We start from the raw sequence: 16567 nt of genomic DNA on the forward strand, positions 1-16567 counted from the left end.
TTAGGACATACTGTCGCCACACCCTCGGCTACACCGCTCCCTCTAACTACACTTCTATGTAAAATACAAGACGACGAACAGTAAAGCAGATGAAAAATGCCCATAGGACTGTAATGATCGCTCGGAGATTAACCCTCATTTGGCAGAAGAGGCCACAAGGTTGCTTCTCGTGGTCAGCAAGGTCATTCTTACAAAATCGTTCCGGGTGCAGTAAGACTCTAGATGTGCCTACCAGCTGGTAAGCAGCACAGAAGGAGAAAACAACCCTCCTAACGAGTAACACTATTCAGAATGCATCCTACTCTGTTCCTCATACTCCGTTTGCGTCGATTTTAAATACTTAACATCGAAAGATAAACACTGCTATACGAGGGATGAGGATAGGAAATGAGCTGTAAGACGACATAAAAACCAACAAATTCATAACCCTTCACAGCAAGAGTATCTTGACGTTTCTTGAAGTGTCATGCCCTCTGTAAGCCAAAACTGCGAAAACACTCTCTACATTCTAGAATTTCACCCATAGTTTGAAGGCCTAAGAAGAGGCTATAGTGTCTATAAGCACACCATTCAGTATGGAAACATCCAGTTCTTCAACTCCACTCCGTCTTTGGAAGAGCACAGCCGTGGCTCACTACCAAGGTGGTCAAACAGTGCTCACGTACGCACATGTATTTTAGAATTTAAAATTTATCAACAAGTAATTTCACTCCTCTTCCACCTTCTTCCACAATTCGGAGCATGGAGCTCACTTTTGACCCAGCCAAGGAAAATCCTGCAAGCAACAAATAATTCGCAAGAACGTCAGGAATGGTCTCCGGATTGAGGAAGTACCTCCAGCGTGGAAGACACACACTGTATTCTGGTACATAAAATTGTCACTGCAGTCACTACTGGCTGAGGAACAAGCTGTGTGAGGAACTTTCACACATCAGAGAAGTTTAAGACCCGCCCCAAATCTGGCACAGGCAGCTCTATGTTCATGTCCAATAATTGCTTACATTCAACCTAAATAATAGCTGTTAGATGAAAATTACGTGAAACAAGGGAAGAGTGATAAATAAATGAACAAAAGACAGACTTGAGAAAAGCTCCTCAGTTAACAGACAGTTCACGGTAAAAATCATTTTGAAATCGTTATAGTCCCATCTTATAAGAAAAACTACTCAGTAGTAGTTACTCAGGAGAAAGAGGCGCCAGCACAGAGCGAGTTGATGAACCGAAGCTTTGCCTTCCTTGTAACTAAACCTCATCCTAGACAGGACAGAGAACACGGCTGGGAAACGGTAGAGAAGAGGGAGAGGGAGGCGTGGCGGAGCAAGCGTGGTGGGAGGAACTCACCGGGGGAGCGTCGGGGTCGGCGCGGCGGGCGCTGTCGGCGTCCTCGGCGAGCCGCGGCGCGGGCTCGTCGGGCAGCGAGCGCGCCGGGAGGGTGTCGCAGCAGCTGCCGCCCGAGAAGCGGAGCTGGCTCTTGCGCGAGTCGGCGGTGAGCGACACCTCGTGCGAGTAGGAGTGCAGGAAGGCGCGGACGCCGTCGATGCCCACGAAGTGCGAGGCCGGGACGCCGCGCAAGGCGCCGCTGCCCGCCGCCAGCAGCTGCGAGCGGCGCCAGCGCCGCAGGCGCAGCGCCAGCAGCAGCAGCAGGAAGGCGAGGAAGAGGCAGGACACGGCCGCCACGGCCAGCACCAGCCAGCGCGTCAGGCTGACGGACGGCTCGCCCGCCGCCGCCGCCGCCGCCGCGCTGCCCAGCTCCGACAGCAGCTCGCCCACGCTCTCGGCCAGCACCACCGTCAGCGTGGCCGTGGCCGACAGCGCCGGACGCCCGTGGTCCTTCACCACCACCACCAGGCTCTGCCGCGCCGCGTCGCGGGACAGCGGCACCCGCGCCGTGCGCACCTCGCCGCTGTGCAGCCCCACGCGGAACAGCGCCGGCTCCGTCGCCTTCGCCAGCTCGTACGACAGCCACGCGTTCTGCCCCGCGTCCGCGTCCACCGCCACCACCTTGGCCACCAGCGCCCCGGGCTCCGCCGACCGCGGCGCCAGCTCCACGCCCGCCCAGCCCGCGCCCGACGCCGACGGCGGGTACAGCACCTGCGGCGCGTTGTCGTTCTCGTCCACGATCACCAGGCGCACCGACACGTTGCTGCTCAGCGACGGCGCGCCGCCGTCCTCCGCCCGCACCCACAGCCCCACCTCGCGCACCTCCTCGTAGTCGAAGGAGCGCAGCGCGTACAGCGCGCCCGTCTCCGCGTGCACCGACACGTACGACGACAGCGGCGCGCCCCGCACGCGCCCCTCCCACAGCCGGTACCGCACGCGCGCGTTCTGACCCCAGTCCGCGTCCGCCGCCCGCACCGTCAGCACCAGCGCGCCCGCCGCGTTGTTCTCGGCCACCCGCGCGCTGTACCGCGCCTCCGCGAACACCGGCGCGTTGTCGTTCACGTCCAGCACCCGCAGCGACAGCACCGCGCTGCTCCACAGCGGCGGCGAACCGCCGTCCGACGCCCGCACCGTCACGTTGTACTCCGACACCGCCTCACGGTCCAGCACCTCGGCAGTCACCACGCGGTAGTAGTCCTCAAAAGTCTTCTCCAGACGGAACGGGAGGCTCTCGGCGATGCTGCACCGCACCTGGCCGTTGGGGCCCGAGTCGCGGTCCTGCACGTGCAGCAGGGCCACCACCGTCCCCGGCGGGGCGTCCTCAGAGATCTCGCTCAGTTGAGAAGTCACTGTCATTTCGGGTGCGTTGTCGTTCACGTCTGTCACTGTGATCGCCACTTTCGCAGTGTCGAAAAGCTCTCCTGCATCTCGTGCCTGCACCTCCAGTTCGTACGAGTCGCCTTCCTCGAAGTCCAAGCTCCGCAACAGCATGATCGCTCCCGTCTCAGGGTCCAGCTCGAAAATCTTCGAGCCTTTCTCTGTGATTTTCTTCAACGAGTATTTCACGTCGCCGTTCATCCCTTCGTCGGCGTCGGTGGCCGTGACGGTGAGCAGGGCGGAGCCCACGGGCACGTCCTCCGCCACACGCACCGTGTACTCCGCCTGGCTGAACGCGGGCGCGTTGTCGTTGGCGTCCAGCACTGCCACGCGGATCCGCGCCGTGCCCGTCCGCGACGGGTCGCCGCCGTCGCTCGCCCTCAGCACCAGCTCGTGAAAGGCTGCCTCCTCCCGGTCCAGCGCTTTCGCCAGCACCAGCTCGGGACGCTGGTCCCCGCCGGGGCCCGCCTGCACGGACAGCGAGAAGTGCTCGTCACCGCTCAGCTCGTACCTCTGCAGGGAATTCCGTCCCACGTCCGGGTCGTGAGCTTCGGCCAGGGGAAACCGGGAACCCGGGGCTGTCATCTCGCTTATTCTCTCCTCCAGATCTCTTTCCTTGAAGCTGGGGGCGTTGTCGTTAATGTCCGTGATTTCCACTTCGATTCTATAAATCTGCATTTCACCTTTCACTATCACCTCACAGCGCAGCACGCATTGCTGCACACTCTCGCACAGCTGCTCTCTATCTATCCTCTCCGCCGTCACTAAATGTCCCGTCTTCCCGTGCAGGGTGAAATACTGCGTCCTACTTCTGTCTATGATGCGAACGCCGTGGTCGTGGAGCGTCGGCAGGTCCAGCTCCAGGTCCTTGGCCACGTCGCCCACGAACGAGCCCTTCGGCATCTCCTCGGGAACCGAGTAGCGCAGCTGACCCCACGCAGCCTCCCACGCCGCCACCAGGACGCACCACAGCAGGGCTCGATCCCAGCGTATCCTGAGACTCCCCGCCGCGAACATCTCCGCCGTGGCTCCTCACTGCCGCCGCCCGTCGTTCCTCCTCCCTATCCAGCTTCCGATCCAGCTCCGTTCCCGTCTCGCCGCTCCAGGATGCTGCCGCCGGACCCTCCACCTCGCTGCACCACGGCTCCACACCGCGCGGACGCTCGCAGACCAACAGACCGCCCCAGCCAGCCAGGGAGCGAGCGAGCCGGGCCGCAGCGGGCGGGGCTGCCTGCACAGCTCCAGCCTTCCTCTCCCTCCTCCTCGGTCAACAGCGGCGCCCGCAGCCTCCTCCCGGCACTGCAGCCACCCAGCGCTGCCCAGCGCTGCCCGCCGCCCTTTCCCACGGGCATTCGCGCCGACGGGACACTCGACACGGACACATCGCTTCCCGGCCACCGCGGATCTCCTGCGATGCCTTTTCTACAGCCCATCTCTCCTTTCATCCTCGAGGAGACCACGACCAGCAGAAAGTAATAACACGCCTTCCGGTTTTGTGTTATTTCTACCGAATTCGAAACACTTTTTGTAACGGTGATATATTATATCCGTTAATCTTTCTGAATATGATTTGCAAAATACTGCTACCCTTATCTCATTAGTCCGAAATCACAATCTTCCTCACGAATTGCACAGCTTTTTTTTTTTTTTTTCAAGTCGCTCTTGAATTTCTTCTCGCTGTCCCTTTCTGGAAATCAAAAGGGCGTCATACAGCTACAATAATTCCCCACATACCGACCAATGGAACAAAGCAACAAGGAAGATCCTCCCTCAAAGGAACAGCGGGGATTTCCGGCATTGCCTTTTCTCTAAGCCGTACCTTTCTTTAACGATGCATGTTATTTCTACCGCACAGGAAAAATGACTTGCTATTGGCGATAGATGGGAAGTAAAATATTGTTTCGTAATATGACCTGTAGATTATTACCAGTTTCATCCCATTCCTCCAAAATCACCATCCCCTTCAGGAATTTTTGTAGCAGGCATGCTTGAATCACTCGAACGAGGACAACAAAACATAACAGGCTCTTCTATGCAAAACGTGATATAAACACCGACCACGCCGCGCAGAACCTGAGATATCAGGCTCATTAACACCAGCGGGAGGCACTTTTTTTACAGTAACCACGGTGTAACAGATTGATGCTTACTAGTAACGCATTCATCTAATTCTTGCATCTTTACTTTGGTAGGACACCTTTTCCACCAACTACTGTACGACGGCACAAGACCCTAAACTCTGCCCGGACCATTTGTAAAGGCGCAAATGGACTTCATTCAAGTGCCTAATTGCTCTAATTTTGAGTATTTCACTGTTGATTTACAGATGTTCCTAGGATGGGAAGAGCCCTCCCCTTGTAAACAGGCAGACACAACTCTTTCAACAAGTTGCTCATAGTTGTTCAGTCTAGCATTCCCCTCTCAAGGCGATCAACCAGGTCCACGCACCTCTACTTGGGAAAAGGGGAGAGGAAAACAAGACAGGCTCTGAAATACTAAATGCGATTTTTTTCCCCCCCTTTAAGATCCCATTCTATATCTCAATTTGTTTATGAAAGGCAGATCAGGAAGGGTTAAAAGGGGGAACAACAAAAGGAAGAACAAAAATAAGCAGGAGACAGAAATAAATGCACAGGGAACTCGGAAAAATCATGCCTGGACAAAATTCATCCGTCCCATTCATGCTGCCATTTCTGCAGCAGCCTTCGCCAAAAACACGAGAGGGAACATATCTAAAAATGGGAGTATTCACAAGGTAGGAACAACATCTAAGTCCTCCATTCATGGAGGCACACCCACCTACAGCCATTTTAGGAAAAACTATTAGGAAGGAAAAATTCCGTAACACCCAGCGTCCACCACATTTTCCCGATTCCGTCGTGCAGAACCCTTAATTTACTGCGTTCAGCGCTAATAAGTCATACGAGGGCTGTAGTCAAAACCTTTCCACCACCGAAGAACCAAGTGAAGCCGTTTCATTCCTGCGGTGAGTGGAAGGGGGATACCCCGTTCCTTCCTTCACGGAGACAAGGATAAGAACTCCCCAGATGTGCAACGTTAACCCGTCCCATTACTGCTACCATTTCCACCATTTGTGCAGCAGCATGCCCCCGAAAGTAGGGCAACACGCTGCTTTCACTAGGAATGAAGAACGTGTCACATTTCATTAATGAAGCCAGATCCACGTTTTCTTTGGGAGTGCAATACCGAAAAAACATTAACCAACGGGTTTGTGTCTGGCCATCAAACAGGTCCAAGTACACGGTTTCGGGAAAAATTCGATCAGAAAGGAAACATGTTCAACTGCAAGTGCCAACCCCGAGTCTGTCACACTGAAACGGCGGATCTCGTTCTACGCACTAAGAATTCGCCTTCACCCTTAATAACTCAGACGATTATATTCAGCGCAAGAGTTGGAGACAAAACCTCTCAGCTGAACCTCAACCCATGGCTAAAGATAAACCAAAGAGTGCAGCCGCTAACGACCTGCTCTGAATGGAATAGAGTTAAGACAATCTTCCATTTCTTCACGGACACAAGGACCAGCGCTCCCCATCCACAGCATATCCCATCCACTCCATCCAATACCAGGGGAATAGGCACGGAGGTGCAGCACAGACCAAAGAAAACAGCGAGAGCGAGAGGGCTTACACACCTGCGGGGCGTCGGCGTCGGTGGACGGCTCTCCCGCGCCGGCGCTGCTGCTCGGGCTCGGCTTCCCGCAGGGCTCCGCACCGAGCAGCTCCCCCGCGGGCACGCTGGGCAGCGGCGGCGGCAGCCAAGCGCCCTCGGCCACGGCGCGTGCCGGCGCCACGCACAGGTTGTAGGAGTAGGGCAAGGTGCCCTCGCAGAAGTCGGCCGGGAAGGCGGCGCCGGGCACGGAGAAGCGCTGCGCGCCCAGGCAGCGCAGCACGGCGGGCGGCCCGGCCCGGCGCAGCCGCGCCAGCACGGCCAGCGCCACGCTCAGCAGGAAGAGGGCGGAGAGCAGCGCCAGCGCCAGCACCAGGTAGAACTGCAGCTCGGCCGCCGAGTCGGCGCCCGCCGCCCGCTCGCTCAGCTCCGGCAGCGCCTCCTGCAAGCTCTCGGCCAGCACCACGTGCAGCGTGGCCGTGGCCGACAGCGCCGGCTGCCCGTGGTCCTTCACCACGGCCACCACACGCTGCTTCGCCGCGTCCCTCTCCGACACGGCCCTCGCCGTCCGCACCTCGCCGCTGTGCAGCCCCACGCGGAACAGCGCCGGCTCCGACGCCTGCACCAGCTCGTACGACAGCCACGCGTTGCGCCCCGCGTCCGCGTCCACCGCCACCACCTTGCCCACCAGGTAGCCGGCCTCGGCCGAACGCGGCACCACCTCGAACGCCGCCGGCAACGACGACGCTCCCGAACCCGACGCTCCCGACGCCGCCGCCGGCCAGAGCACCCGCGGCGCGTTGTCGTTGCGGTCCAGCACGAAGACGCGCACCGTGGCCGTGGAGCTCCGCGACGGCGCCCCGCCGTCCTGCGCCCGCACCGCCACCGCGAACTCGCGGCACTGCTCGTAGTCGAAGGAGCGCTGCGCGTACACCGCGCCGCTCCGCGCCTCCACCGACACGTAGGGCGCCGCGCCCGCGCTGCCGCCCGCCAGCCAGTAGCTCACGCGCCCGTTGGCGCCCGCGTCCGCGTCCCGCGCGCGCACGCGCACCACCGGCGCGCCCGCCGCGTTGTTCTCCGACACGTAGGCGCTGTAGGCCGCCTCCTCGAACACCGGCGCGTTGTCGTTCACGTCCGACACCTCCAGCACCAGCGACGCGCGGCTCGACAGCGACGGGCTGCCCCGGTCCCTGGCCACCACCGTCACTCGGTGCTCGGACGCCTGCTCGCGGTCCAGCGCGCTCGCCGTCACCACCTTGTACGACCCCACCGACGACGACACCATCGACAGCGGCGCCTCGCCCGACAGCTCGCACCACACCTGACCGTTCTCCCCGGAGTCACGGTCCCGCACTTTCAACAGGGCCACCACCGTGCCGGCCGGCGCGTCCTCGGGCACCGGGCTCGACACCGACGTCACCGTAATTTCGGGCGCGTTGTCGTTCACATCCAGCACCTCCACTTCCACTTCGCAGTGCGCCACCAGACCGCCCCCGTCCCTCGCCTCCACCAGCAGCGTGTACCCTCGCGAGTCCTCGAAGTCCAGCGCCTCCTGCAGCCTGATCGTCCCGCTCTCCGCCTCCACCACGAACTTCTGAAGCACCTTGGCCGGCATTTTCCCGAAGCCGTAGGTGATGCGAGCGTTGGTGCCGGCGTCGGCGTCGGAGGCGGAGACGTTCAGCACCGTCAAGCCCGGCGGCGCGTCCTCGCGCAGGCTCGCGACGTACCAGTCCTGCGCGAACACGGGTGGGTTGTCGTTGGCGTCCGTGACGTTGATGCAGAGCTGGGCGGTGCCGCTGCGGGGCGGATCGCCGCCGTCCACCGCCGTCAGCACCAGACGCAGGCTCTGCTCGCTCTCCCGGTCCAACGCATGGCGCAGCACCAGCTCCGCGAACTTTCTGCCATCCTGCCTCTCCTTCACTTCCACCGCGAAGTATCCATTGGTCTCCAGCTCGTAGCCCTGCAACGAGTTGCTGCCCACGTCCGCGTCCTCGGCGACGCCCAAGGCAAAGCGAGCGCCGGGAGAAGTCAACTCGCTGATCTCCAGCTGGAAATTGTCTTGTAGGAAGTGCGGCGCGTTGTCGTTGACGTCCTGGATGGCCACCTCGACGTGGAAAACGTTGAGTGGGTTCTGCACCAGCGCCTCGAAGCTGACGGAGCAGGACGCCGACTCGCCGCACATCTCCTCCCGGTCCAGCCTCTCGCTCACGTACAGGTTCCCGCTCTCCCCGCTCACCGTGAAGTATTGCTTCTCCGCGCTGAGCCGCAGCTTGCGTGCCGGCAGCTCCGCCGGGCTCAGCCCCAGGTCCCGCGCCAGCGGCCCCACCAGCGAGCCTCTGCCCAGCTCCTCGGGGATGGCGTACCGGATCCTCTCCGCCGCCGCCCGGCAGCACAACACCAGCAGCAAAGCGGGCAGCAGCACCGCTCGCCCCACAGCTCGCTGCCTGCTCTGCCTCTGCCTCACCGCCATTGTCGCCAGAGCTCGCCGCGCTCCTCCCTCCTGCCGCTGCCGTGGCTCCGGCTCGGGCTGCGGCTGCGGCTCCAGCGCCTCTCCGCGCCGGCCAACAGCGGCACCCGGAGGCGCCGCCACGACATCGCAGCCGGCCCATGCCCGCTCTCACGGGGGCCCGGTATTTTGGCCGCTGTTCAGTGGCTGCCCCCAGCTTTGGGGTCTCTCGTTTTTTAGAATCAGGAAGCACGGGGGCACTTGCTTCCTGCAACTCCAACGGCTATTTAAACTGAGATATGCTGTCAAGTACTTTTAGGTCGTCTCCTTGAAACACAAGGAATAGTTGGTAGTAAATAGTCATGGCAGAGCAATAAGAAAAGGAACTCAGCTACTCTTCAAATAATCACGAAGGATCTATCAAAGCAAGAAACGACGGCACAGCTTTATAGCACTCTTTCAGTTATTTTCAGTTTTGCTTTCCTGATATGGGATGACTACCAAGAAGGATGGATTCCCATTTCAGTAATCACTAAGTAATCAGAAACAGAATGAAGGAAAAAGTTAGGGATATTCTTTCATGATGGGCTGGCAAAGAGTTTCAGTATTCACTGCATGTCTTCCTTTTGCTCATGGAAGTCTCTTGACAGTTTTGCCACTGTCGATTTGTATTTAAGGGAGAATAGTCATCCTGAGAAATGTGTCAACCTAGTGGTAATTTGTATAGCTCTATGTTAAGATAGCAGAACAACATCTAGTATTTTATTTCTGACTCAGCAGAGTTCCTTATTTTTTCTTTCCCCATACTTGAGAAGTGGAAAATGGGAAAGTGCAAAGCCTCGTCAGGTCTTTCATAGAACCATAGAGTGGTTTGTGTTGGAAGGGGTCTTTAAAGATGGTGAAGTCCACACCTCTGCCATGGTCAGGCACATCCTTCACTAGATCAGGTTGATCAAAGCACCATTACACCTGTCCTTTGACCCTTTCAGTGCATCCACAACTTCTCTGGGCAACCTGTTCCACTGCCTCAACACTCTCATCATAAAACAGTTCGTCCCTTTGACCATTTGAAACCTAGTCTCTTGCAGTTCAAAACCAATGCACCTTGTCCTGTCAAAACACGCCGTGGTAAAAATCTTTCTCCATCTTTCTTTTAAACCTCCTTTATGTATTAAAAAGCTATAATAAGGTCTCCCCAGAGCCTTCTGTTCTCCATGATGAAGAAGCTCAACTCCTTCAGAGCTCACTTGTCTTCTCTACAACCCTATGCAACTGGCAGGTTTGCTTCTGACGCTCTCATAGTTGGCAAAAATATCTCCCACATATATGGGGTCATATGATCTCAGTCTTCTGAGAAATGACAACAGATTCAGTTTTAGCTTCTGCTTCATTTCTCTCACACGTAATATTCTGTCTTAAGTGCCTTTCATGACAGAAAGAATGGCACAGGCCTTGGCACCAGGCATGATATCAAGCCATTGCTCAGACAAAACCACATTAACCCACCTATTTTCCTGGTTCCAAGACAGCCTCTCACCTTCCTTGCTCTACATTCACAACCTTTAGTTAGTCCAGAGATAGTATCCCATATTTTGACTATGTGTCAGCCACAGGAAAAAGAGCATTTCATTTCAGGGAAACACAAGTAAATGTTCTAAGGGGCATAAGGGATCTGCAACTCAGTTCAAGAATCGGTCTTAAGTATCAGCTCGTAGACACCATCATGCACATGGGCACTTTGGAAGCTATGTGAATCTGCAGCCATTAATGCAATGTTTACATCTACGCCTAATAACTAGCATTGTCAGGAAATGCTGTACCAGACACGGTCATTAAATGAGCAACTGCCTCACACATGCTTCAAATAACAAGCCCAAACCCAGAAATTCCTGACAAAAATACCCTCCCATCCCCTACATTCACACCAATTTTAATATTGACAAAACGTCAGCAGTCATTTCACATTAGCAGGAAGCATGGATAACATCTGAAGATTGGTCGAGGCTGGGGAAACCTTTATACAACCAGGATAAAACTCCACATCACAGTCTTTCAAGGATATATACATGAAAAGATGACATTTCATACAGCAGGTATTAGACACTGTGCCCACCCCTGAAACGTGTTTGCACTTCCATGGTTACTGCTTGCAGACAAAATTCATCAGAGCGTTGTCATTCCCTTTGAGGAGTTTCTTAAAGGCAGCCTTAGTGTAAGTGACAGAGGCCTTGGCAGCAGGCGTGGAATTATACCATAGCCCAGCCCGATGGAGTGTACAACCTCTTTTCTTCCTGTTTCAAGGACACTCTCTCACCAATGTGGCAAGGACTTCTCACCACAAGTATTCAACAAGCAAGAGCATTCCTTCCAGTGACACATTATCAGACACACATTTTAGGACACATTATCAGACACACATTGTAGGACACATTACCAAACACAGAGGGGCAAACCTTTACCACTTTGCAACAAGCAAGGCAAGAATGAAACCAGAATTCACAGGAAACCTCATGCAACAGGAAAGTAAACTGATGAACCCACAACTTCGCCAGCTGGAGTCCAAACTACTATGCGATATTCAGAAATAAGACACTTTGAGACCTATTTTCCATAGGCCAGGAAGAAACCCTGAGAACTGACAAAACACATGCCTTCCCTCCACCAGTACCTTCTCACACACAGCACCCCAGAGACTCTTCTCAAACCATTCAGAGCTTGCATGGTTGTTGATCTTCTTAATTTGCAGATGGACTCCACCCAAAGAACAATTGCACAGACAACATCTCCTTACCATGGATAATATTTGACTTCTCAGCTTCTGTATGTAACAAGGAAGAGCATTGCTTACAGTAACCCTTTATGGAAACATGTCTGTGAAAGCTCTTTGCAGCTGTAAACATGAAAGACACCTACAGGAGAGTCAGACAAATGTAACAGATGGCATCTTCCACACATTATCTCAAAAGGCAGCCCACCTTCAGCACATCAAAACAAGGAAGGCAAGAAGTCAACACCTGCAAAAAGGAAGGGTAGTATTGGCCACAGCTGGCTCCTCCAAAGTTCCCCTTATGGATTTATCATAAGTACCTCAATAAAATGTTAGTTAAAAATTGATGACAACATGCAAATACATAGGAAGCACCTCCCAGGGCTCCCAATATCTCAGGCCAAACTTACAAGGGAAGAAGACATTCAGATTGTGTTGAATTACAGCTAGGCACTGAACAGGGAAAGAGGAAACCATTCCTCTTTTGTCCTTCAACAGCACATTCTACTAATATTCATAAGTTCCCACGACTCTCTTCTCACACTTGCATGGAGTTTTTGGCAAGAACATAGCCTCAAAGCTCCAACTCTCTAGAGGACTACACACAGATTTCACATCTTTACATCTCTGAACTAAGAAGGAAAATAGATTTGTATGTTGACTACGCTTTAGAAAAAAAAAATCAAGGTTCTAAAAGTAAAAGAGGAGTTGTCCTCTAGGAGACACTGGGCCAGCAGACAGTGTGCAACACAGTAATGCCTTATAAAACACAAAGCCCCGATCTAAAGAAATTCAAGTCAAAAGTAACTCCGCTTTACCTGCCTCCCACACCAAATGTTAGCATAAGTAATGATCCACCGTGAATCAAGTAAACATTGCCAGCTTATTTCCTATTTGTCACCTACCACTACCCTCAAGTCCTCCACAAGGCTGCTCTCAATACAGCAGTCTGTATTGAAACGGGGGATTGCCCTGACACAGCTGCAGGACCTTGCACTTGGCCTTCTTAAACTGCATTATGGTTGAAGTTTACTTCTGGATGGCTTTCGTTCGCTCTAGTGAATCAATACTACCGCTCAACTTCGTGTTTTCTGTGAACTTGCTGTGGGATCACTCACTCCTACCATCTGTGTCATTGTCCTGGGATAACCGCAGCCAGCAGCTAAGACTTTACAGACTCTTGCTTACTCCCTACTTGGGATGGTGGAGAGAATCAGAAGGAGAAAAGTGAGAAAACTCTGAATGGTCTCAGATAAAGACAATTCAATAAGTAAAGAAAATGTCGCACACACAAGCCAAGCAAAATAAGGAGTCCTTTCACCACTTCCTATTGGCAGGCAGCTCTTCAGACATCTCCAGGAAAGTAGGGCTCCATCACACATAATGGTTACTTGAGAAGACAAATGCCATAAGTCCAAAAGTCTCACCCTTCTTTCTTCTTCCACCAGTTCTATATATGGAGCACGACGCCACAAGGTATGGAATAGTCCTTTGGTCAGTCTGGGTCAGCTGTCCTGGCTGTATCCCCACCCAACTTCTTGTGCACTCCCAGCCTATTCGCTGGTGGGGGTGGCATGAGGAGCAGAAAATGCCTTGACTGCTTAGCACAACCAAGAACATCACTGTTATACCAACACTATTTCCATCCCAAATCCAAAACATAGCACTACACCATCTGCTAGCAAGAATGTCACATCCATCCCAGATCAATCCATGACACTCATTGAGGCAGATATTATTGAGATATATTAAATAGCATTGGTCCCAGTATGGACCCTTGAAGAACACCCCATGTTACTGGAGCCCACCTCGACAGTGAGCCACTGACTATAACTCTTTCCTATATTAAATACTATAAAATATATACTGCCTACTATATTAAATTCTATTGGAACAGATAGGAACTGATCAGGTGCAATAATATATCTTAGGGCAAACATATTCATCCGAAGGAATTGAAACTGCATAGTACCACAACCATATACCCAACAGACTAACTATGACAGGCAGGGAAATGACCATCAGTTTTTCTATGCCCCCCCACAAACAGAGCTTCCCCAAGTCTTCTCTACAACCCTACACAACCTGCAGCTTTTCTTCTGACCGTCAGAATTGGCAAAAACATCTCATGAGAGTGTAATGCACCAAGATCACACCAAAAAAAAAGGTACATTTGTCTGCTAACTAATATTCTGTGAAGAAATAGAAGGATTGTAAAGCACATGGATGATAAATGTCTGAACTAAATAGGAGCACTCATCCAACAGAGACTGGGGAAAATCTAACTATCAACTTCTGGGGAACATCCTCCCCTCTTTTATCACACGCACTGTTCCACAGAGATGGCACTTCTACTGACATCATGCTTTCATCCCCTCTCCCTAACACAACCAGAACACAAATATAACCTCACATCTCCTGCCTTCCACAAAAACAGAAGGATAAGCAAGAGGCACTAGCGCACAACACGTGGCTAAACGAAGATATGCCACTACTTCAAACTTAACCTACATACAGAGGAAACCAGGAGCTGAACAAAATCAGATCAGGAAGGCAAGGGACCATTAAAGATAAAGTCTTGCCAAACTCACTGGGAATTTTTCTCAGTCTTCACTGCTGGTGTTGAAAATCAATCCCCTGAGCACATGCAAATTACAGATGTTTCAAGCACTAGTGCAAACCTAAGGTCTTCCTCTGGACTGCATCGTACAAGAGTTCATTTTAAGAAATAGTAACCAGTTCTCATCAACTTTTGCTACTCTGTAGCCTGATCATCTGCAGACAATTATGGAGGCGTAAATGCAAAGACTTATCATAGGCCTCTTTCTCAAGGTAAGTCATCCTAGGCTTCTTCAGGTGGCTGAAGGCTTGACAAGGGAAGAAAATATTTGCTGCAAAACAACACCCACAGTTTCAAATTCAAAGGAAAAATGCAGCCATGGGGAAAATGAACCATGACCTTGCAGGACACAAAGGCCTGAAAGAAAGTGTAATTACATCTATGATGAAATTCCACATGGCTGTTTTCCAAGGAAATACAGATGGATAAAGGAGCTTTCACGCAGGAATTATGACCCTTCTGCCCATACATCATCATTCTACGTGTCCTTTTATTGTGCAAATTCTTTATGGTTTTTCAGGACAGGGAATCTCCGATCACAGCATGAATGGCACAGGCCTCGGCAGCAGCCATGAAATCAAACCACTGCTCAGCCAAAAACACAGTGACACACCTATTTGCACGGCTCAGAGCCAGCATCTCACCCTCCTTCCTCTGCATTCACAGCCTTTACTTGACCACAGATAGTATCCAATATTTTGACCAAATGTTAGCCACAGGCAAAAGAGCATTACGTTCAAGTGACACCTTAGGCAAACAGAGTCCATCAAAGTCTTTGTCTTGGCAGCTGAACAACTTCAAGGAATGAATGCACATTGCTCTCCCAGACCAACAACCACAAGAGCTCTTTTAAGGTTTTAAAGGTTACAAGACAAAATGAGGCCCAGATTTACAGCTGGACAATAAAAAAAAAATAATAAAATAAGAATAAGAATAAGAATAATAGTAATAAAAACTACAACCGAAATTAAATAATATGGAGAATAAGGATCACAACAAGGATTTCTAATTATACCACAGCAAACTTTTTCACCTGACCTGTCTCAGCACAGACAGAACTTTTCACTCTGACCAAACATCTTCAATGTGAAAATGACCTTTGAAGACAGACACCGTTGAAGGGAAAGTTGCGCACACAACTTCTCCTTACAGACAACAAGGATCGCAACATGGACACATACAAAGAGATTTCTCTGCTCATCATACTCATTTGAAGAAATGACAAATGTTCTTAAGGGCATAAGCAATATGCAGCTTCAATAGAGACCCAGCTGCCTAAGTGTCACCCCAAAGACGCCATCATCTGACTTCAGTGCGTTGGGCAACTTGCAAGACGGGTCACTCTCAAACCTTAATATAAAGTCGACGTCAGTGCGCAATAACTGCCACTCATGGGAAACATCATGCAACAGGAAAGCAAACTGATGAACCCACAACTTGGCCAGCTGGAATATGAGTAGTGTGATATCCAAAAATGAGACACCTTCAGATTCGTTTTACTTAGTCTAGCAACAAACCCTGATCTTCCAAATTTGAAAATACACTCCAATGAGAGAAAAGATGCACAGACAACTTCTCTTTACCATGCATAATATTTGACTTCTGTCCATGTGCATGTGACAAGCAAGAGCATTTCTTCCCGTGACATTTTTTAAAAAAACACATGTCTACGGAAGTCTTTCCCTTTACAGCTGTAAACATGAAAGCCACATATGGGACAGTCAGACAAATATCGCAGATGAGATCTTCCACACATTGTCAGAGAGAATAGCCCAGCTGACACATGCAGAAAGGAAGAGATCACAACATACTCTTCCAGATTATGGAATTTACAGTAGGTACATAATTCAGGTATTTAGTACAAAACTAATACAGTTTATTCTTCATAAAGCTCCCTTTATGTCATTTCGCCTAACTACACAATTCAGTTGTTAGTTAAGAATTGACGACACCCTGCAATGACATGGGAAAAACCACCCAGGGCTCCCAATACAGCTGGAATAATATATGTGCTAGCAAAAATTCTTTGGGAAGATGCAATTGCATGACATCACACATGGACACTAAACAGGGAACACTGCAAATCTCTTGTGTCCTTCAACAGACCCTCACGAAGACTCCCAGGACTGTCATCTCCAACCATTCACAACTTGCATGGTGTCCTTTGACACTCATAATTTGAAAGCATATAACATCAAAGGTCCAGTTGTCCAGACCATTTCTCTTCAACATGCACCAGAATCACCCGTGGACTTCACATCAATATCTTTACATCACTGTACTAAGACGGAACATATATTTGTCTATCAACAGCCTTCCGGGAAGACACACGGTGGTTCTAAATGTA

The 16567-nt window shown here is 52.0% G+C and overlaps 1 protein-coding gene across 7 annotated transcripts in view; it reads right to left on the reverse strand.

Moving 5' to 3' along the window:
- LOC128915987 (protocadherin gamma-C5-like) overlaps positions 1-16567 on the reverse strand; it is a 248422-nt gene that overhangs the window by 48156 nt on the left and 183699 nt on the right. The window contains exon 1 of one of the 7 annotated variants that reach the window (XM_054217040.1): positions 6413-11254. The exons of 5 other annotated variants lie outside the window; for them this stretch is intronic. In XM_054217040.1, coding sequence (XP_054073015.1) covers positions 6413-8857 — 2445 coding nt within the window. In that variant the 5' untranslated portion in view covers positions 8858-11254. Of the gene's footprint in view, positions 1-2355; positions 6323-6412; positions 11255-16567 lie in introns of those variants that run through there. One more of the 7 variants, XM_054217047.1, reaches the window with a different exon arrangement.

Source organism: Rissa tridactyla, chromosome 11, assembly GCF_028500815.1.
Source record: "Rissa tridactyla isolate bRisTri1 chromosome 11, bRisTri1.patW.cur.20221130, whole genome shotgun sequence".
Classification (NCBI taxonomy): Eukaryota; Metazoa; Chordata; class Aves; order Charadriiformes; family Laridae; genus Rissa; species Rissa tridactyla.